At 32.1% G+C, this 23,230-nt stretch overlaps 1 protein-coding gene across 25 annotated transcripts in view; it reads left to right on the plus strand.

Annotated features, from left to right (window-relative positions):
• Positions 1 to 23,230, plus strand: part of ADGRL3 (adhesion G protein-coupled receptor L3) — an 829,369-nt gene that overhangs the window by 283,287 nt on the left and 522,852 nt on the right. For all 25 annotated transcript variants that reach the window (XM_078068714.1, XM_078068715.1, XM_078068719.1 and 22 more), the window contains one exon: positions 18,833 to 19,060. In XM_078068714.1, the coding sequence (XP_077924840.1) occupies positions 19,006 to 19,060 (55 nt within the window). In that variant the 5' untranslated portion in view covers positions 18,833 to 19,005. The remainder of the gene's footprint in view (positions 1 to 18,832; positions 19,061 to 23,230) is intronic.

Below are 23,230 nucleotides of genomic sequence, written 5' to 3' on the forward strand. Positions count from 1 at the left end.
CTATCTCTATTTTTCTTGCTTAATTGCTCTGGCTAGGTCTTCCAATAGTATGTTGAATAGAAGTAGTGAGAGTGGACATCTTTGTATTGTTCCTGATCTTAGGAGAAAAGCTTTCATCTCTTCACCACTGAGTATGATGTTAACTGTGGGCTTGCCATGAATAGCCTTTATTATGTTGGTATACATTCCCTCTATACTCACTTTATTGGGAGTTTTTATCATAAATGGATGCTGATTTTTGTCAACTGCTTTTTCTGTATCTAATGAGCTGATCATATGATCATCATTTTATTAATGTGGTATATCATGCTGATTGATATGCATATGTTGAGCTATCTTGCATCCCTGGGATAAACCCCACTTGACCATGGCATATGATCCTTTTAATGTATTATTGAATTTGGTTCCCTAATATTTTGTTGAGAAATTTTGCATCTTTGTGCATCAGGGATAATGGCCTGTAATTTTCCTTTCTTGTGGTGTCTTTGTCTAGTTTTGGTATCCTTGTCTAATTTTTGAAAGAATTTGAAAAGTGTTGGTATCAGTCTTCTTTGTGTGGTATAATTGATCAGTGAAACCTGCTTGTGGACTTTCATTTGTAGGGACTTTTACAATTATTGATTCTGTCTCTTTAGTAGTAATTGGCCTGTTCTAATTTTCTATTTTTTCATGATTCAGTCTTGGAAGGTTGTATATTTCTAGGAATTTATTCATTTCTCCTTAGGTTGTCAGATTTGTTTGCATGTAATTGTTCCTAGTGGTCTCTTATGATTCTTTGTATTTCTGTGGTATCTGTTATCATGTCTCCACTTTCATTTCTGATTTTATTTATTCAAGACTTCTTTTCTTTGTGGTGAGTCTAGGTAAAGGTATGTCAAATTTGTTTGTCTTTTCAAAGAACCAGCTCTTGGTTTCATTGGTCTTTTCTACTTTCTTTTTAGTCTCTATTTCACTTATTTCTGCTCTGATCTTTGTTATTTTCTTCCTTCTATTAAATTTGGGCTTCATTTGTTCTTTTTCTAGTTCCTTGAGGTATACAGAATTCTTAATTTTAAATCATAATGAATTCTTCTAAAAGACATTGACTTAATTGCTGAACAGTTTATAATGGTGAATATTGATATTTTTATATAATTATAAAATGAAAATGTGCCTAACACACCTCTAGTATTATACTGGCTGTGGTAATGAAGAGTCATTTATCTTAGATGCCTAGGGTCTCAAATTATATAATTGTCAATGATCTAATTAATATGTAATGATCAGCTCAGTGATGTGATTTAATCAAATTAAAAATTTCATGCATTTTTTCATTTTGAATAAAATGACCTAGTGATAACAAAGTTTTATTTGCACAATGGATATGAAATGAATATAACAAGAAGGAGGCAAAAGAAAGGTATGGTGACTCTCTATAAATAGTGTCATGTACTGATGAATGATGCTAGTATGTAAGCCTTGGTTTTCTTAGGCTCCGCAGGTATAATGAGGGAGCTTGAGGAAGATGGAACTTGGAACTTTAAAAGACTTTAAAAGATCCAACTTTAAAAGACCAACAAGACTCACCAAAAATGTACATGTTCTTCATGTGGACAAAACTGATATAGGATTAAAAAAACACTCATGACAAGATAATGAAAGGCTATTAAATAAAATTAATTCATGGAATACTTTATGTTAGGAATGATTGGGACTTTATAATTAATTAGGTACTTTTATTAAGCCCATGGGCAAGTGTGAGACAAATTGTATTTATCTGTGTTTTATTTTAATGCCACATATTAGAATATACATTTTTATTAAAGATAAAGAAACTAAATATAGAGGAAAGAGAAAGAAGGACACTTATCAGAAGACCACTATTTTAGACTAAATAATCTTATGCTTTCACCTAGAAAAGTAATGGTCTTTCCTTTTTTCAAACATTTTTAGAAGATAAGAAGTAAAGGAGTTATACTCTGTGTTTAAACTCTGTCATCCTCATGCATAGCATTTAAAAAAAATTCTATGCTAAGATAAGACTGTGTTTTTTTTCCTGAATGCAGTTGTCCTGACATATTTCAGGGATCACCTTATTTCTTTAAATCACTAAAAAATCAATTTCTAAAATGCAAAGTGAAAATAATCTTTAGGTTGCTTTTAACTATGTCTTGTTCAGTGTTCAGTAATCATAGACATGCTAGAAAAAACAAAACCAGAAAACAGATAAGTACTGATTCTAAAGCAGGTAAAAGAAAGATTTTTGATTATTCTAATTCACATAATTTTTGAATTCTTAAAAAATTGTACAAATACAATTTATTCAATTAAGAAATCTTTTTAACCTAAGGATGTTTCAACATTTTTCATGATAGGTAGTTATCTACTTTGGCTCTTTATCTGCTATCACTGTGAAATAAATGATGAGGATATTTAAATAAAATATTAGTTAAAAATGATCCAGATATCATACATATAATATTCTTCCAGCTTGGCTGTTTTTGATGGATTTTCCATCACAGTCAATCTATGTTCCCCTACTTTATTTCTAGCTAGAACCAAGTATTAAACAATGACACTATATATCTTTTTGTACAATTTGCCATTTTTTGTTACTTTAGAACCTAGGTGCTCCTGAATTGTCCTTGTGAAATCACCATTCTGCAGAAAAAGGACTGAACAAAGAAATGATTCATGTACTGAAACATCAATGTAATTTTTAAATCGCATAACTCAAAGATATTTTTACCAAAGAGGGAAAAATGCCTTTTTGTGGGGATCAAAACAGTGGTATCTTTAAGTAAATAGAGGTCATTCAGCCATTTTAGATGTCTTAATTATTAAGAAAATAAAATTTTGTAAAAAAAAGTGTCTCACAGACATTTATCTGAAGCAATCTTTATTAAAATGATTTTGGATAGTCACTTTTATGCTTCTCTTTTTCAAGTTTTCATTCCTTCTGCATTTCAGTGTAAAGTCTTTATGTAGAGTGGGTTGCTATGTGGCCTAAATTTACTTAAATATAACTTGGGGATAATTATATAACATATCTTATTACCTAATGGGAAATTAAAAAAAAAAAAGTCATCCTATAAAAATGCTATCTTTCTTAAATCAGTGAGATGATTTCAGTGAAGTTCCTAGTATTTGAACACTTTGAAAAGTACAGACAGCCAGAGGATACAGTGTAAAGAAGTCTAGGTATGCTAAGTATGCCAGTTTTTGTGGTCAGCTCTTCATTTGCTTTCACATTTCTTAATGAGGCTCTTCTTTTTCAACTGTTGTTCTTGAGTTTAACCAAGACTTTTTGTTTGTTTTTTACCAAATTTTTATACATATACCAATTTTTATGTAAGTATAAAATGAAAATGTGCCTAATACATCTCTAGTATTATACTGGCTGTGGTAATGAACAGTTATTTATTCTAGACACCTAGGGTCTCAAGTCATATAATTGTCAGTGATCTAAGTAATATGTAATGATAAGCTCAATGATGTGATTTAATAAAATTAAAGAATTTCATGCATTTTTTTCATTTTGACTAAAATGACCTAGTAATAACGAAGTTTTATTTGCACAGTAAATATAAAAAAGAATAACAATAATTGTCTTAATTAAGTCACTATATTTGATTAGTTTTATTATCTTGCTACATCAGAAAATACATTATTTGTGTAGATTTTTTAAGAGTCAGTGTCATTTTTTTTAAATGACAGGTGCTTGACATTATTTAATTTGAGGTACCATTTATTTTCACCATTATTAAGTATACCAGATAAACAGATGGTACACTGAGATATAGCAGTTGACTAATGACAGTGTTTAATGTATTCATAGACATTCCCTTATACTAGTTTATTAAAATCACAATAATTTTGAGTTGCAACATTTATTGGATAAAAATATGAATAAATGGTTTAATAAAAAGTGTATGCTATTGTGTATAGTTATATGTATATTTATATAATATGTATTTCATATATACAATTGAGTAAATATGTATATTAATAAATACACTTTCTGTTATAAAATTCTTTAATTATGGGAATCTAAGACCTTTTCTTTCTCTCTTTTCTTTTGATTTTTTCTTTCCACACAATCTTTTACTTACTTATCCCCAGACCTAATTTGCTGCTTTTTAGTTTTTCCTTATTCTATTTCATGTCAGTTTCTACAGTGATAGGACAAACAGAAGTAAGATGAATGGAACAAAAGGATAGTTTCATTCTGATTTCTTTTTACTCCCTGTTTGCTATTTTGCCAACCAATTAAAGCTCTAGAAGTTGAGGAGGTATTCTTGATGGGAGAATAGGCTTTTTTATCCTGAAAGCTAGAATGCCAATATCTCCACCTTGTAATTGTTTTATATTATTAGAATAAAATGAAATAATTCATAAAATGAGATAATTCATGTGAGTGGGTTAACACCTACTAAGAACCCCTAAAGAATAGCTGTTATGATTATTTCTACTAAATTATATGCATTTTACTATAAATATTAAGTTTACTTTAGGTTTTTTTTTTTTGTCTTCCCCACAAAGAATACATTTTGGGATTCAAGTAGCTATCTTTAAAAAAAGTTAACTGTTGTAAAAGGGCCCATTTCACAGCTGGTAGCTACCTATAAATGCTAATTATTAAAGCATTACTATAAAAATGTATTGATGCACTCATACTTTTAATCTGTGCCGTAGGGTCATGCTGAACCTTACTGTGGTACCTATTGATTTTAAAACAATAAATATGTGTTTACATAAACTTCCAGTGAGGCTAAAGTTACAGCAGAAATATTGCATCATATGCTACAACCTTAGAAACTCTCCCTTGGCAGTAATGGTCCCTGACTCCCTTTGAGTATTTTAGGCACTGATACTCCATAATGGGCCATTAAGGAAAATGTTTAATTTGAGACCTATCCAGGTGTACCCTACTGAGATGAGATAATTTCAAAACATGTGTATTTTTTCTCCTGCCTGGTTGCTACTGATATACTAACTACAACGAATGATATATGGAAAAGCTTTGTTGGAATACTTTATGGATCACAAAAGACAATATATTTCTTTCATAATCTCAAGAAAATTATTTAAAGCATGGATATCCTTTTTATTTAAGGAGGTTCTAAAGGAATTATTTTTTAGACCTTGTCTGATACACATTTTTTAAAAGTTTCCAGTATTGTATTTTTTGTTTTAATACTTGTTTAAACTGCTTTTGAAAGGGAAACTTATGGAAATTTTTAACAATGTGAATATCAGGGGTTTACAGTCAAAATGTTTATGTGAAAGAGATGAATGGAAATGACCAGTCATGATAACTAAGCCACAGTGAAACTCTGATATAGTCATCTAGCTCATAATGAGATTTAGCTTCCCCCTGCATTCCTCTTGGTTTTGGAAAATCTTCAAAGAAAGTGTAAGTAGATGTGTATTTTTCCTTATCTGTCTGAAGGAATTGGAATAGAATGAATTTGACATTACTCCCTCATTTCTTTTACCTTCTCTATTCTAGACTTTATTTTTAAAGTCAGTTTCTTTGTAACAGGCATTGATTTCAGAGAAATAGTGTTAAGAAATGAGATGTTTTCTAGTTCAGTCCCCTGAATTCATTAATGTGGCATGATATGATTCTGGTCATCGAATTTGATGTTTAAAGTTCATTGTTCTCAGCTATGGAAATAACTTTTTAGCCAATCTCAACTGTGATGCTATTTGCATTGATGATATGTTTTAGATTGTTACAGGAGAAAATGTGATTTTGTTGGTTTTAAATCAAACTCTGGAATTTTAATTATAACACAGACTTACACTAGATAGAGTATATTATCATGGTTTTCAATCTTGAAGTACTCAGGTGATTTCAGTTATGAAATTGCCAAAAAGAAAACAACATAAGACAGTACTAATCTAGCCCAATCATAAAGCCTCTGTAGGTAATAAAAATCCAACAAATATTAGAAACATTTGAGATTAACTTGATTGTTCACTCATTGATTTCTTTATTTTTAAGATTTATTTATTTGGGAGGGAGGGGCAAAGTGAGAGGGAGAGGGAATCGCAAGCTGACTCCCCACTGAGCATGAAACCCATCGTGGGGCTAGATCCCAGGACACTGAGATCATGACCTGAGCCAAAATCAAGAGTCGGAAGCTTAACCAACTGAGCCACCCAGATGCCCCTGTCGATTTGATTCTGGACATTAAAATAAGTATGACAAAGTCACAAAAAATTCTACTTTGAAGATACATCTGTTTTTTGTTTTTTGTTTTTTTTTTTTTCAGTAACACTCAAAGTAATCTCAGTTCCCTTTTTGGGAAAAATACTTTAATGGAATAAATAGTCGTGCTGATTGGAATAAGATTGATAGATTTTGAAATCTTCAACATTTTGTTTGGGGGATATCTTTTTATTTATTTATTTTTTCCTGATTGTTTTCAGCTTTTTGTGTAATTTAAGAAGCACTTGCTTGGCACCTAAGAACCTCCCAAACTATCATTTCTGGGTGACTCACCTAATGAAGTCTGTGGTCTTACCCCTCATTCACCCAAAACAAGCATGAATAAAATGGGTCATTGGTATCTATTCAAGTGTACCAAAGACATACGTGGTGCTAGGTAGGAATTATTTAAAAGTGAAGATAATGAAGGCTTTCTGTTGATTGCATGATTCTCTCAATCTGAAGTTTGTTTGAATATATCGGTGTATGTCTGTATCCTAGATCTCCATCTCATGAATGAGATAAATTAAATGAATGAGATGAATGAAATTAAACACCAATCTTGCCAAGCTAAAAGCACCTCATATTTATATGAAGGATTGTCTTAGCACAGGAATCTATAACAAAAATACCACACACTGGGTGTCTAACAAACAACAGAAGTTTATTTCTCACAGTTCTGGAGAGCGGAAGTCTAAGATCAGGCTGCCAGCATGGTGAGAGCTCATGGGTTACAGACAGCTGGGTTCTCTCTGTAACCTCACATGGTGGAAGGGGCTAGAAACATTTCTGGGGTTTCTTTTAGCACTAATCCCATTGTTGAGGGCTCCATTCTTGTGACCTAATTATTTACCAGAGGCCCCACCCACAAATACTATCACATTGGGCATTAGGATTCAACATATGAGCTCTGGGGGGACACAAACATGCAGTTTGTAGTAGGTCTGCTGGAAAATCAGCGGTCACTCGAAGTGATGAGAGGTGGTAGAATCAAATGAATGAAGTACAAACCATAGGTCTAGACTGTTCAGGTGTAAATCTGGGCTTGTTAATTTTTAGCTATATGACCTCAGCAAGCTCTTTAACTTCTTGGTCCCTGAATTTCCTCATTTGTAAAGTAGGAATAATAGTAGTCCCTTTCTTTAGAGTTTTTGTAGGAATAACAATAAAGTTTATATTTAAAATCAATGAAATGAGTTGATATGTGGAGAGCTCTTAGGACAGTGCCTCATCTATAAGGACTCAGTAGGTGTTTACTGTTGTTATGAGGAGGACTATTTTGCCTGCTGCACTGTAGATTTTGGAATAGATTCACATGCTCCTATTAGAAATGGAATTATTTACTTTGAAGTAGATACTTTTTATATTCTGAATGTTTTAAGTATAGTTTGCTTGCCCTTCCTGATTTCAACTTCTCTCAGCAACATAGAAATCAATCCTTGATTATAATCATAAATGACATATTGTAAAGGAGTTTTTTATTTTTTGAATATTCTTTCAAATAATAGCTATGTTCATTCTGACTTTTTTTCATTCAGACTTATTTTTAATAGCTAATATTGATAATAGAAAGTTGAGATTTTATGAGTGTAGATGACTCTTTAACAACATGGGATTGAACTACATGGGTCCACTTACGCATGGATTTTTTCCCCAATAAATACAGTATAATACTGTAAATATATTTTCTCTTTCTTATGATTTTCTTTTTTTTAGCTTTATTGGAAGAATACAGTATATAATACATAGAGCGTACAAACATATGTTAACTATTTATGTTATTGGTAAAGCTACTAGTAGTTAAGTTTTTGGGGAGCCAAAAGTTATACCTGGATTTTTGACTGCACAGAGTTCATGCCCCCAACCCCTGCATTGTGCAAGGGTCAACTGTATTTTCATTTTTGAAGAGTGAAGTAAAAGATCCATTTTACAAATCAGATACATGGATAATGTATGAGATCCACTTTTTAATTTGATGTCATTGAAAGCAATTGAATTGTTTTCCAAACTAGTTGCTTTAATGTAATTATTTTTACTTACCTTAATTTCAAACTTATTTTATTTCCAGTTGCACATATCAATGGAAACAAATATTCTCTTATTCAAGGCCTGTTGGAAACAGACTTCAATCAAATGCTTTGTAGGATCTCAGGGAAGAGGTTAACTCAAGGACACGTCTCAAAATGATTCTGTGTAAAACATCAATCTGTTTCATGGTTAAATGATATGCTGCCCTAAAGCCAAAAATAGCCATGTTCATTAAATCCAAATTTGTTCCTAAACATTAATAGACACTTATTAGATTATAACATTATCTGAAAGACAATTACATGGGACTTTTACTCTAGAGAACTTTCTTATTAAAATTACCTTCCTAGATTACTTGTTTTCTAACATAGCATCAAACTATATTTGAAATATAATTATAAGAGATAGGTGTTTCACTTAAGCAATGAGAAAAATCATTTGCTAGTTTTTGAGTTTTGAGATTTAGCATATCCTTGCTTAAAAAGTGTTGCAAGTAACCTTTAAAAAAATTCATTGAATACAAATAGGTCTTTCTGTGCTCTGACCTCTCTGAAACATGTGGAGGAGATAGGGAAGAAATGAGGGAAAAATGGCTTGACTGAAATTTGTAGGAAAATGCAGTTTTATTCCTAAACTACACTTCCTACTTCCAATTTGATTAACTTTTTTCTTTTATCTTCTCTGCCCTTTCTCTGTTTTTTACTTCTATTTCCCATCCTGATTTATTTTTCCTCCCTACTCCAAAAAACATGTAACTGTGATATTTCTACAACTTGAAAAATTGTTGTCTTGACTTTCTTCAAATAATCTGTATTTTAAATCACAATTCTGGACTTGTAGGTCACTGTGAACTCCCACCATACTAATTCTGGCAAATACTGTCATTGACACCATTAGCCTAAGGTATTTTTTCTTTCCTCTCCACTTTTTTCTATATACCCCTGCCAATTTAATCTGAAAGCACAGTGTTTCCAATGTACCTTCTGATTCTATCCACTTTCTTGCTTAACCACTCACAAACTTGTTTCAAATTTCTGTACTACTCACCTCCAAATGTAATCTCATTTACCATTTATAACCCTACTTCTGAATATAAAACCTTTCATTAAATGAAAAGAAAGATTTTTTTTCACTTATTGAATGTCTACTCTTGCCAGGAATCTTTATAGGTAATATATATATATATATATTTAAGCCTTAAACCTTTATTTAAGCCTTATAACCACCTGGTGGAATATGGATTAATTTCACATGTGAACATTAGGTATAGAAAATTGAAGTAATCTGCCTGTGGCCATAAGCTCATAGTTTGAAGAGAGAAGACTTAACACTCTTTCTCACTTCAAAGTTCATGTTGTAACTTCTATTCTTGCTGCTTCTGAGGGCTCTGACTTATGCAATATTTAATACTTGAAGATAGGAGCTTAGATTTTTTTTTATGCAGAAATAAAGGATTAAGAAAATTATGGCCACATCCAGTTCTAAGTCAAGACACATACATACATAGTGTGTACGAAGTTTCTTCCAGGTTGTATTTGACTTCAATGTTTACATCTATAAAGATAAATAGTACAGTTATAGTTTGTTATTTGGTAGTAATGCATTGTCAAGTGGGTAAGAGTACCATTGTATCTAAAAGTGTTGTGATTCTCTGGAATCAGTATTTGATCTCAAATAGCATAATAGCCACTACTAAGCAGTGTTAGGCAAGTTTGAAACCCTGACAAAAGAATCATATTATGAAAATGCGAAGACTGCATTATCTTTGTGTGGTATCATGTTAGGTACTATCTAAATACTAGTTAGTTCATTAATTTAATGATTCATGTAATATCTCTATTTCAGTTAATACCTCTGTTAACTCAGGCTCTTTATTTCAAACCAAAGATCATTTACACAAATTAAATTCAGAACAAAATGGAAAGTGTTTAGGAGCAATATAGGATTATAAAAATGTTTGGAACATATTCACTATAAATATTTACTCATTCTTGAAAGACAGTACTTGCAGTGAGATTTATGTATTTATATAATTTTTACCTTTAAATATTACAAAATCATATTTACCTTTTTTTCATACCACCTCTCAACCCAGAACGTTCATCCTTCAGTCACTGTTTAGTGAAATCTTACGCATTTTTACACATTCTAACACAATTACCATTCTCTTCTTTTAGGTCTTCCAGATCTTCCAAGCTTGATTATTTCCTCTATTTTTTTAAACTCTCTTCTTTATGATATTTGGATTTATATTTTATTATTTGTATTTCCTGTGTTATCTCTTCTTCCCTTCTATCCTGCCTCTGCATTGTTCTCTTCCTGTTCTTCCTTTTCTTCCTCTCCTTTCTACAATGCAAGAATCATGCCATAGAGATGTTATATATATGTATATATATAAGACTGCTCTCCTATGACCAAAAATAGTTTACATTGTTTGTATTCACTGAAGATCTCTTGGTACACATTGCCGAAGAAATACATGTATAGGTAGATTGAATTCATATTTTTTGAAAATATTAAACAAGGTGATTGTTTATCTGTCCTTTGAGTCTCCAAAGGGATCTAGCATTATTTAAGAAAGTATTATTACTAAATTATTCAGCTCCTTATTGGTACTTTATAGTTAAATACTTTTAAAAAAATTGATGTGAATAATTTAGTCACTCACACACAATTGTAGGTATGTAGTTGAATATTCACCTTATTCCAGTTTTTTTATCAGAAACTCAATTTTTATGTAATTCTAAAAATAATTCATGTATAAGAATTTTATATTCTTCACGTCTCCCTTTTTTTTTTTTCCTCATCCCTGGAACTACGTCTCCTCTCGATGACTTTCTCTGATGGAAAGGAAGAGAATTTTCTCAACACTAGTATTGATCCCTATATCATTTATCCATTCTTTCAAAACTTATTGAATATCTAGTACTTGGCCCAATGCTAGACAGTAAGACTATAAAGGAAGAAGACAGGGAAGTTTTCTAGGAAAAGTTGTTTACTTGCATTTTGAAGAATGAGTGAAGTTATAAGAAAGAGGATGGAGGCTTAGAGATGAGAAAAGACAGTACATTCAAGAGTCTGCAAGTGCCCTAGGATGGCTAAGAATACAGGGTCCTCTATGAAAAATAGTAGGACCAATGAAATATCAATAAAATATGTGATTCATCTGCATAGCTATCACTGTTTTCTTTTTAAGTGTTTGTGGGGTTTTTATTTGTATTGTTTTTTTTAATCTATGTAAACTTTTTAATTTATTTTTTTGTTTTGAGTGGGGGAGAGAGAGAGAGAGAGCAGGAGGGGGGTAGAGAGAGAGGGAGACAAGCAGATTCCCTGCTAAGTGGGGAGCCCAACGCAGGGCTGGATCCTGGGACCCTGAGATCATGACCTGAGCCTAAATTAAGAGTAAGACGCTTAACCGACTGAGCCACCCAAGTGCCTCAAATTTTTTAAGTTTTTAATTCCAGTTAGTTTACAGTGTTATATTAGTTTCAGATGTACAATGTAGTTAATTTAACACTTCCATATGTCACCCAGTGCTCATCACAACCAGTGCATTCCTTAATCCTGTATCCTATTTAACCAATCCCCCCGAACCACTTCCTAGTTAAATACTTTTTTAATAGTTAATAGTAGTATAATGGCTTTTGACTCCATAAATAAAGACAGGAAAGATCCTTAACCTTATTGCAGTTGTTTTGTTTTCAGAGTCATAATGTTAAGACAAAGTGTTTAATTTTTAAAAAAACTAATATCAATAGGACCAAAGTTAATAGTATACTCACATGCGCCCTCTTGGTCAAAAGATAATAGACAATTCTTTTAGCAAACACCAAGAAAACTTTAAAAGAAACACAATACTTAGAGGTTTCAGAAACTGTCGATTGTACCTGACATTTAAAAAAAAAAAAAATAGGTATTTTACTCTGTCTAAACTCCTGTAAAATTCTTTTTGCTTCTACCCAGTGATAATCACACCAAATATTTCAGTGTATTATAGGATAGTGATGGGGGAAGCTGTCTTATAGTCTGATGTCTTGTTTTGCTGCCCTGCTTCTTTTCTTTAAGAGTTAACTATTTCATAGAGTTTCCATTCACATCAGGAGCCTTACATGTAGAACTGCTTTTGGAAAGGCACTTTGGGAAGAAAAGGTCATCTGTCATTTCATAGGACATGGACTATGAGACATAGCTGTATATCTGCTTATGATTATGCAATACTAGTAAATCATAGAAATCTTGCAATCTCAAATTTGAATAATGAGCGTTAAAGCCCCTCATCTAAGCATCTATGCATGACTAAATACTCGAGGTGAAATATATTTTCCAGCCTTATTAAATTAATATTTCTCAAAAATGCTTGGCTCTTTTTGGTTACAATGGATGGCTCTTATTTATAAATGTAGGGAGCTGTGTCCACATAAATCAGATTATCTAAAGATTTTATATTTATTTGTCAGAGAGAGAAAGAGCACAAGCAGGGGGAGTGGCAGGCAGAGGGAGAAGCAGGCTCCCCACTGAGCAAGGAACCCAATGTGGGACTCGATCCCGGGACCCTGGGATCATGACCTGAGCCGAAGGCAGACGCTTAACCGACTGAGCCATCCAGGCGTCCCATAAATCAGATTATCTAAGATGCTCTGTAACAGATAGTTACTTGTTAAGGTAGTGACAGATGATAAAATAAAATAGCTAGTTTAATCTCCTTTATATTTTCATAATTTTCCATATGTCAATTTTATATAACAGATAATTTATGGAGAAGGATTGTGATAAATATTTGATTGTTAGAATATATAATTCAAATCATTCAAATTTCCAAATCCACGTACTAACCGTGGAAGAATACAGATAATACCCAAGTAGTATTTATAAATAAGTCTGAAGTAAGGTTGTTTTGTTCTATTGTGTTTTGTTTTTTTCCCTTGGGTTAAGAGCTATGATTTCCCTATATGGAATGAGGGGAAAAACTCATGTTAAATGAGAAACTCCTATATTATAATTAGCAGTGGGGTTGTAGGACTGTAAACCAATTAATTATTAATATAGCCCCATGGCATTTTATACATCTGGCATGTGCCAAACATATAAAAAAATTAACCACTCAGAGAGTCCTTTTTGACAGAAAGAAGCAAATAGGCAAAATAAAATATGGATTAATTGAAATTTATAAAGTTCATATGGAGTAAAGTTTGTAGTTAACAAAATTTGTGACAAGTGAACATGTATTACTTGGGAAAATGTACAACTATTACAAAAAAGATATAGTATCTTGTCTAGATTATTATGAGGGGAAAGGTATAATAATAAAATGCAGTTTTTCTTGGAAAAAATTGAGAGTCAATTATCTTACAGAAATGTGATTAAGAGTAGCTCAGGGGCACCTGGGTGCCTCAGTCGTTAAGCATCTGCCTTCGGCTCAGGTCATGATCCCAGGGTCCTGGGATCAAGCCCCACATTGGGCTCCCTGCTCAGTGGGAAGCATGCTTCTTCTCTCTCCCACTCCCCCTGCTTGTGTTCCCTCTCTCGCTGTGTCTCTCTCTGTCAAATAAATAAATAAAATCTTTTAAAAAAAAAAAAGAGTAGCTCAAATGACGGTAGTAATTCCAAGATGAATAGCATTCAGATTATAATACTAATATCTATTTGGAATGTAGAAAGGAAGCAAATATACCATAAAAATGAAAGCTTTCAAATATGATTTAAAAATGGTATATCAAAAACTTAAACTGGAAAAACAAATTATGACATTAAAATTTAAGATGAGTTTCCCCAAAGTAAAATCAATGTTTTAAGTTTATCTTTTAAAAGATTTTATTTATTTATTTGAGAGAAAGAGAGAGAGCGTGCACGCACAAGCAGAGGGAAGAGCAGGTGAGGGACAGGGAGAAGCAGGCTCCCCAATGAGCAGAGAGCTGCATATAGAGCTTGATATGGGGCTCCATACCAGGACCCAGGAGCCAAATCAGATGCTTAACCGACTGAGCCACCCAGGCACCCCTAAATGTAAAAGAACTTTTGTTTCAGCAATAACGAAATTCAAGTATTTTCAGAGTATAAATGTGTTACATGTGAGTGCAGGTTAGTCTAAATCTAACAAATAAGGGATTTTCTGTGTAGCTTATGAGAAAAGGCTTTAGTTACATAAATATTTGTAAAATATCTTTCCATGTTGTAATTTTTTTAATTTTTAGTAAAACTTCAGTCAAATCACATACTTTTATAACTATAATCTTAAATATTAATGATGTAAAATAGGACACTTTAATCAACCTCATTTTTTAATTTTGAATATTTGAAGAGTGATGAAGTTTGGTAGTTTTGTTTGAGGACATATAAACACCAAGTACCTAATCAAGGACTACATTAGAATATATTCCTTCCAAGTTTTGGATGTGGTAACAGGCAAAATTAACAGGCAAACTTGTTCACCATATTGTAGTAATCTTTGATGAAAATTAGAAATGCCATCTTTCAAGAATAATTTTTGAAACTTTAGTGTGTTGATTTATTATTGGAAAGTAGTGTCATAAGTAATATATTTGAAACAAGAGAAACACTGAAAATTCTCCTTTATAAAACCTCACATTATTTTAGTATGTATTGCTCAGCTATAGAATTCTCGAGGAGAGTTTGCATACCTAGACCTGTGCTTGGATAAGTCTATACATTAGGCTATGCTCCCCACAAGTGTAGCCGCCATCTGTCACCATACAATGCTATTACAGTACCATTGACTATATTCCTTGTGCTGTACCTTTCATCCCTGTGACTTATTCATTTCATCACTGGAGGCCTGTATCTCCCACTCCCTTTTGCCTATTTTGCCTATTGCCACCCCCACTCCCTTCCCTTGTGTCAAGTGTAATTTTAAATCCCTTGCATTTACAAAAGAAAATCTGACAGCTTTTCACTTTATGTTCCTAGAACATCTCATGTAACACATACCACATTTTGCACAGCACTATAATTATTGGTGAATATACCTTTTAGCATTTATATTTTACTGCAAGTGGTTTTAAAAGGGCTATCACATTTTAGACTTGTGGCCACACTCTCCCACTTGATCCCATAGTGTTAGCACAGTGCGTGGTACATAGAGAAGGCGAAAGAAATTTTATTGGAGATGGAAATGTATTTTGAAGTTAGCTTGTTAAATGCTTTATATCATTAATAAATCTTTCTTTTATGAGTAATTTTCTTGTTATGTGTGACTTGAGTCTCTAATGCCTTTTCTTGTTTTTTCTTCTCTATGTGTTTTTGAGGAGCTTTGTTTCAGAAATGTCTTGAATGGAAATCCCTTTTATGTGAAACTGATTGTTTTGGTAGTTAATAACGTAAATTAGAAAAAAAATCATCCCACAAAGTTTTGTTTTTTTTTAATGTTAGTATGCAAAATTATTGGTTTATCTTTCTATATGTTATGAACAATCTTGTCTTTCAAATTATCTATTAAAATTTATATATAGTTTAATTATTGCAATTTTATTAAATGTGCCCCCAAATTAGCACATTATTTTGGGGCTGTGGGTGAATGGTAGGCAGGCGGTGATGCTGGAATATAAAAACATGTTACCCTCTTCAAATAATAGCTTCTATTCTTCTCAATTCCTTTCCCCACCTCTGTTTACACAAAAATCATGAAAACAAATTCCCATGCCCAAATCCAATGTGAAATATCCTCATAGACATGGTTTTATGTCCTGCTGTGATATCTTAAATCATTACTATAAATAATATACATTTTCTTCTCCTTTTTTTTTAACCCTTTCTGTAAAGTAATTTTCTCCCACTGTTTCATCAATGTGGAAATACATATCATATGAAATAAACTATTCTGGATTTCACTAAAACCACACTTCACAGTAGCAATACTCGTATTTCACTATGGAAATAATTTTCCCTGTTCCTCCGAAGGATACAATGTTATAATGAGGCTGGTTTCCTTTTTAAATATGTCTTTTCTTTTCTCTTTGTCCCTCTGCTCCTACCTAATATACCCATGCTGTTGCAGGTCCTCCATTCCTCAAAATCTAGTAACATTTTTAAGAAATGCCTAAGTATTTTTTTGGAAACTTGCTACATTGTCCCCTTCCTTTGTACAATTAATATCCCTAATTATCCTCTTATATTTTCTTGTTTATTTCTACTATAGAAAGAGCAAAGAACATTGGTTTAGAATTAGACATTTCGTTTGAAATTCTTGCTGCATAACATTTCTGATTTTCCTCCTCAGTAAACATGAAATGATATTTTCTGCTTTATAGATTTGTATGGAGAATTAAATCAATTGTATAATATACAGAACATTGCTTGGCATATGATAGGTACTAAAATCATGTTTATTCTTCTCTTCTTTATCTTGTGACTTCATTTCCTATGTTCTGTTTTTCCCACTCCAGTGTGAGTTGTGAAAAAATTGTTCTACTTCATCTTCATTCTCAATATCTACTATGGTTAATATTTAGTATATATTTTTAAGTAATGAATAAGTAATTCACCTAGTAGCTGCCCACAATTATTTCCAGTGGCAAAGTAGTTCTGTATATATTTATGTATATTTATGTATGTGTTTGTGTGTGTCTGTGTGCATACACACATCTAATGCCAATTTTTGACATTCATACTCAATGGACATAGAGAAAAGAAAAGACACAGTAACTGAATGTTGAGAGTAGGGAGGCATTGTTTACTAGTTGATGTATCAATCATTTTTAGTATCCTTCTTTAAATGTCCATTAATTATTATATGTATGTTAGTGCAATTTTAAATTAGCAGTTTTTTTAAGTTATTTTTGGAAAGAGTTACACATTTAAGGCAATTAAGAAGTTCTGAAAAATTTCTTGTAAGTCAGAGTGTGAATAAGAAAAAAATGAAAATATTTTACATGATTCCTTGACACATAGTTTCTCTTTTATCTCAACTTCTTTTTATTACTACTTTTCCTATTTGTAAATGTAAAATATTATGAGATTGTCTATTGTATGCCTCATTTTCTTACAATGTGTCTGTGAGATTAAAACTTTTAATCTATTGTGTTCAGATTTAGTGTTTTCAGAATCTGTCTATACAATACTGACTTAATAAATATTTTTGAGCTAAATTATTGAATGATCTTGCTTCTTACACATACATGTTAAAAGGCTCAATAGGATAAAATAAAAAACTAATGCAATGTTTAATAATTTTTAAGGCATAATAACACTTATGTGCTAGACACCGTTCAGGGCAGTACAAATTTTTATGTGTTTTGTAGAATTCAAGATTCCAAATTTTGGCTCATTTAATGTCATATAGACATATCAAGTAATATTACTCACTCCATTAACATAGGGAACTGAGGCACTGAGGGCTTAAGTGAGTTGCCCAAGGTCACAGTACTGGTAGATCTAGTAATTGATATTGGGTGGTCTTGCTCCAGAATCTGTGCTCTTAATTACCATGCTATAAATAATATTGCCAGAAATTCACATAAATCTGTAATTTTGCCTTATAACTATATGGAGTCTTTACTAAACTATCGCTGTTTTGTATAACCCTTTCCAGAATTTTTTTTTAAATTTATACTCAAAATATTAAATTGTTTTTAAATACGTATCAATCACCAGAAGAGAGAAAGAGACAGAGACAGAGAGAGAGGGAGAGCGAAAAAGAGAGAAGGAGAATGACCTAGTTTGTACTGATTGATCCATTTTAAAGGTGCTGACTATGAAAGACATCCTCAAAATTTGGGTCATGCTCTTCAATATTTTTACTTCTTAAGATAAATCTGTGCAGTCTTTAAGAGAAGGCAGCTATATCAGTTTGGTTCAGTAAAATAACTCTTAATGCTAAAAGTTTTTAATGTCTTATATAGATATTTAAAACTTTTAAGCAACATTTCTCATCTTAAATTGTAAGATCCTGGAGAATAGTTTGCATGTTTTATTCAATATTCTATCCTGTGTTCCTAACCCAGTGCTTTGTATTTCACTGGGCACTCAATAAACTCTTTTGAATGAATTAGCTATGTTTGAGCATAATTAATTAACATAACATAACATAACATAACATAACATAACATAACATAACATAAATCTAGGCTCTTCATAGATTAACTTACAAGGTTGCTTTGAAAAGTAATACATTCTGAATTGAATATCGGGACCAGACCCATACATTTAACGTTTTTTTTGTTTGTTTGTTTTTAACTTACAGTAATGGTAAGGAATGAATTTTTTCTTTTTACTGTTCTAATGTTACTATAAATTGTATTTGTGGAAAGTGTATACAAATTAAGTCCCAATTCTATTTATATAGATTAACAAAGTATATAAATCAATTACTAATTTATTATTATCCAAATTGTTATAGTATATTTACATTAATTTTTCCCGTGAGACTAAATTATTTATTTCAGTCCATTTGAAGCCTGGGAAATAAACACTGTGTTGATCGTGCATAAATAGCATCCTTTAGGTTACTTACTCGTTTTCTATATGATGCCTGTGTAAATTACTATGAAGAAGGGAGGGAGGTTATATAGATATTCTAGTCAGCAGATAAACCTTCAAGGAATTAAGAAGAGGAAACTTGTATTTGATAACCCATTCTTTTTTCCTTGTTTGCAGGATTCAAATTTGGGATATTGGTGTTTCTGTGTTTGAGAAATTTTTTTTTGAGGGATTTTTTTTTTTTTAAATCATCGGTCTTGGAATACAGAAGAGGAATCAGAAAGACACTTACTTCATTTCACGTCGTGAACGCTCGCTCTTGAGGCACTCTTACACCCCAGTACACAGCCATGTGGCCATCACAGCTACTAGTCTTCATGATGCTTGCAGCACCAATCATTCAAGGTAAGACCTTTAATTAGATTTTTGTGTGAAGCTTAATTTGTCTCTATTTGCACTAGGTCCTTTCTTCTAAATCTTTGCTCAGTGATTTAGCAGCTTTTGCCTACGATATATTAATAGAAGTAAGTTAAAGTAAAAAGACCATAATATGTACCATCAGCTGCAATAAATACAACTTTGAATTTGATTTCTGAAAGTAGCTTTTGAAATGTATGTATAACCAATTCTTTGTTATTTTTAAGAACTCTCAGTGTTGGCTACTCTGTTCAATCTTTAATACACAGAATGTAAACTAAACCTCTCATTTAAATGAGAATTATTTTTTCATACATATACTTTTAATGCAAAAAAATGCCAAAATGATATGAACATATGCTAAAAGGTAATTTTACTGAAACATGCTAATCAACTCATAAAAAACTATACTTTGTTCATTTAGACATTTTGGTATTTATAACACAAATATGATAGTTAAGAAATGCTATATCTTTGCAAATTTTATAAAAGATAATTATTTATAAATAAGATAAATTCTGTACAACTTAGTATAATATTCATTGAATCTTTCTAAAAACTGGCAAAGTCTACATTTATATTCCTTATTGACAATTTAAAGTTTTCTACTAATCATCATTGGTTTTGCACTAAGATGAAAATGGTATAATATAGTCACTATCTCATACATGAATGGTAATTATAGCAAAGAAAGGGACACATCTATATTTGCCACTCCTTTGGAGGTCTCAGAATAGTAGGGTATAGCAAGCACCTGGAATCAGTTTTTAGTCTCTTTAGCTCACTTTTGGTTTTTAATTGACTACAAAAAATCTATTGTAGTTTATCAGCGATACAGTTCTGAATTTGGCCTATATTCTTGTTTCAACATGAATTATATTCTGCTGTCATTATAAAAACTGGATAAAATACCTTATGTGTCTTTTGACGTTTTCTTCTAAAGTTTCCCTGATTTAACACATTTTTTAAGTAATCACTACAATATAAGGTAGTGCTTTTTTAAGGAAATGAAAGTAAAATGATTCAACCATCTAATTTTAAATGATGTAAATTTGTAAAAAAAAAATAAAAGTGTTTTCTTAATTCATATACTGATGGAGCACTTACTTTCACATACTTGGGCACATATAACATTTTGTGGTATGAGACAATAAAAGAATTATGTCCCTTTAAACAAGTGTTTTTCTAATTATCTGTATACCTAAAGATTATTCTAATTAGGTTTTGATGTTATAAAGATGCCTCACTCATACGTTTATTTTGAGGATTAAATAAATAGCATACGTAGAGAATCTAGCACAGTGCAAGACAAATATATTCAGTGTTTGAACAAGCTAATTTCCTTCATCATACTATCTGCCTCTCTAGTTTATTTCTGTTCTAATAAATTATAACAACCAGAAATTAGCTAACCATGAGAGCGGTTTCATTGCTGTTGATAATCAGAACCGCCCCCCTCTACACACACACACACACACACACACACACACACACACACACACCCCTCTCTCTCTCCAAGGAATTCTGAGAAGTATTTAAAAACTCCTCATAGAGCAAATAGAAAATTGACCTGGTATATAAAATATTTTGGGCGAAAGTAATCTTTTCTGTTGTATGTGAGCTACTTTATCTTATCTTGACTTTGAACCATATTATGCTCCACAATATAGAAGCTTTCTATTTATAAACTTTATCCTTGTTACCTTGAGTAGGAATTTTAAAACTTCACACCAGAGAAAATATAAGGCCTTCTCTACTGCCTTTGTGATACCACTCTGGATTTGTAAATAGATGGCTTCATATGAATAACCTTTTGGGACCCAGCTTGCTCATAACTAAAGGAATGTATGTACCTCTGATCAGTGCTGATCTTTTAGGATGGACTTTTTTTTAGAGTCCCTAACCATCCTGTCTTAAAGGAATTCCACATAACTTGAAACTTTATAGACAACTGAGTTAAAATGACGTCATAGTTACAGAGGGACATACTCTTGTTTCCAAAACATCCCCTGGTAGCATCTCCTTGCCTACTGTTGTTGAGATGTTCAGCTTCATTTGCACTCCTGACCATAGAGAATTAACTTATCTGGGAAATACTTGAATTGCTCTTTTCTCCAGAGTGAATAACAATGATGAGCACTGACTTTTATGGCCATAAACTATAGATGTATTGGTATAATTAATCCTTACAACATTCTCCTGGGTTTAATATTATTTACTATTACTATCATTATCATTTTTTTACAATAAAAACATTGAGATACTGAGCAGTAAAAGAACTTGACTGAAGTAACACAGAGACCCAGACGAGATTTAAATGAAGGACCTGGCTTCTTGAACTCTGGTCTTTCTGCCCGTAGATAAGCAATTACTATCAAGGCCATTCTTCCCTGCAGAGAATCCCATCTCAAGTCTTCTGGCCATTTGGGAGAAGGTGAAACAGAAATGCAGGTCCCCTGCTTCTCCCATGTTCTGGACACAGACAGATGAGGCTTTCTTGAGATGAAATTTCAGCTCTGCCACCTACTAGTTATGCAACCCTGTTACTTGGTAAACTAGTCAACAAATATCCATTATCACCCAGTGTGAGCCAGAAAACCCTGCTAGCTGCCTAAGATATGCTAATAAACAAAAGATTTTAATTCTTCCCTCAAGGAGCCAACAGTAACTTAAAATTTTGTAAGCCTACTTTTTATCTGCAAGAATGAACATTTATTCCATGCAGAGTTATTTGAAGAGGTAGATAAAATAATATATATGTGTAGTTTCTAACATAGTGTTTGGCATTTGGTAAATCTTCCTCATATTTTATTTGCCTATCCCTAATTACCTTGAGATGGAGCTAACATTCCGAGCATTAGATAGGGAACATGCCTACTTACCTGGATTCTCACTGTGCGAATTGAAATGAATTTTTTTCTACTTGAACCTCAGCATTTAAGTTTTTCCAGTAAATTCTTGATACTAGTTTCTATTCAAAATTATTATCAAGCCAGTATGTATGAAGGTTTAGTGCATAATTCTCTCTATATAATAATATAGTATATAACTGTCAGTGGTAGTAGTATATAACTGGTAGTATATAATTGTCAGGGATGCATTTTGTTCATGATTTCCACATGGGTAAAATTAAAAAACTAAGCTAAAGAATTAATTCTGAATAATGTTTACATTAGTTGAATAATCTCCATATTGTCCTAGAAAGTCTGGCCAGTGTTTAATATAGGAAAACAAAATTAATCAGTACATCCACACTGTATGTGTATATATACACAATTTTTAAATTTGGAAATGTCTCTGGTTCTGTGTTTATCTGTCCATATTTTATGTCTCTGTGTACCTCCGTATTTCTCTTTTTCTGTTTTCCATGACTGTGCCCCCTTCCTGTACAGCCATAAAACCCTTATCTATAATGCAATGAAACCTGGCAGAAGTAAAAAGAAACCACTAAAGCAGATGGCCAGTTTTTTGCTGTTAACTAATGTAGTGTTGCATGAAGATAAAGGATTTTTTTGTTCTATTGGTGTGGTTGGGAGCAAGGGAAAAGAAGGCAATCGGAGAATAATAATCCAATAATAACCTGGGCACTTGGGCGCATTGTGATTGGCAGTAAAGGAATACCAATGTCCAGTGTGATACATGGGCTAGGAGATCTGGTACCCAAGCCATAATGGGTTGGGAGTTGAGAAGGTGGTTGGGTTGCTCAGATATCTTAACTATATCTCCTCTTCATTAAATTGTACTTACGAACTGAGTCACAGTTGAAGAGATAGAAAACAGGATAATTGGAACTTACTGTGGGTAAAGGGGAACAATATATTTTATACTTCTGCATAAAAATGGGGTCTTAAAAAATTTTTCTATAAGCATCATATGCATACTTTTTTTTCTGCAAGTCTATTTTTTAAAGTTGCATGTGTATTTATATATTTGTGGACTTTATAGGCTAACCTGCTTTTTATTATGTTCAAGTAATTAATTATAATAAATAACCATTAGCAGGAACAAAACTGCTGATTATATCCATATATATTTAGTACTCTATGTTTTTGTGTAATTTGCATTTTATTATTAATCTAATTTTACAGTTATAATACCACTTAATGTATCAGTGATTTAAATAATACACATTTTTTTAACTTCTAATAAAATGTGAAG

Source organism: Halichoerus grypus, chromosome 3 (assembly GCF_964656455.1).
Source record: "Halichoerus grypus chromosome 3, mHalGry1.hap1.1, whole genome shotgun sequence".
NCBI lineage: Eukaryota > Metazoa > Chordata > Mammalia > Carnivora > Phocidae > Halichoerus > Halichoerus grypus.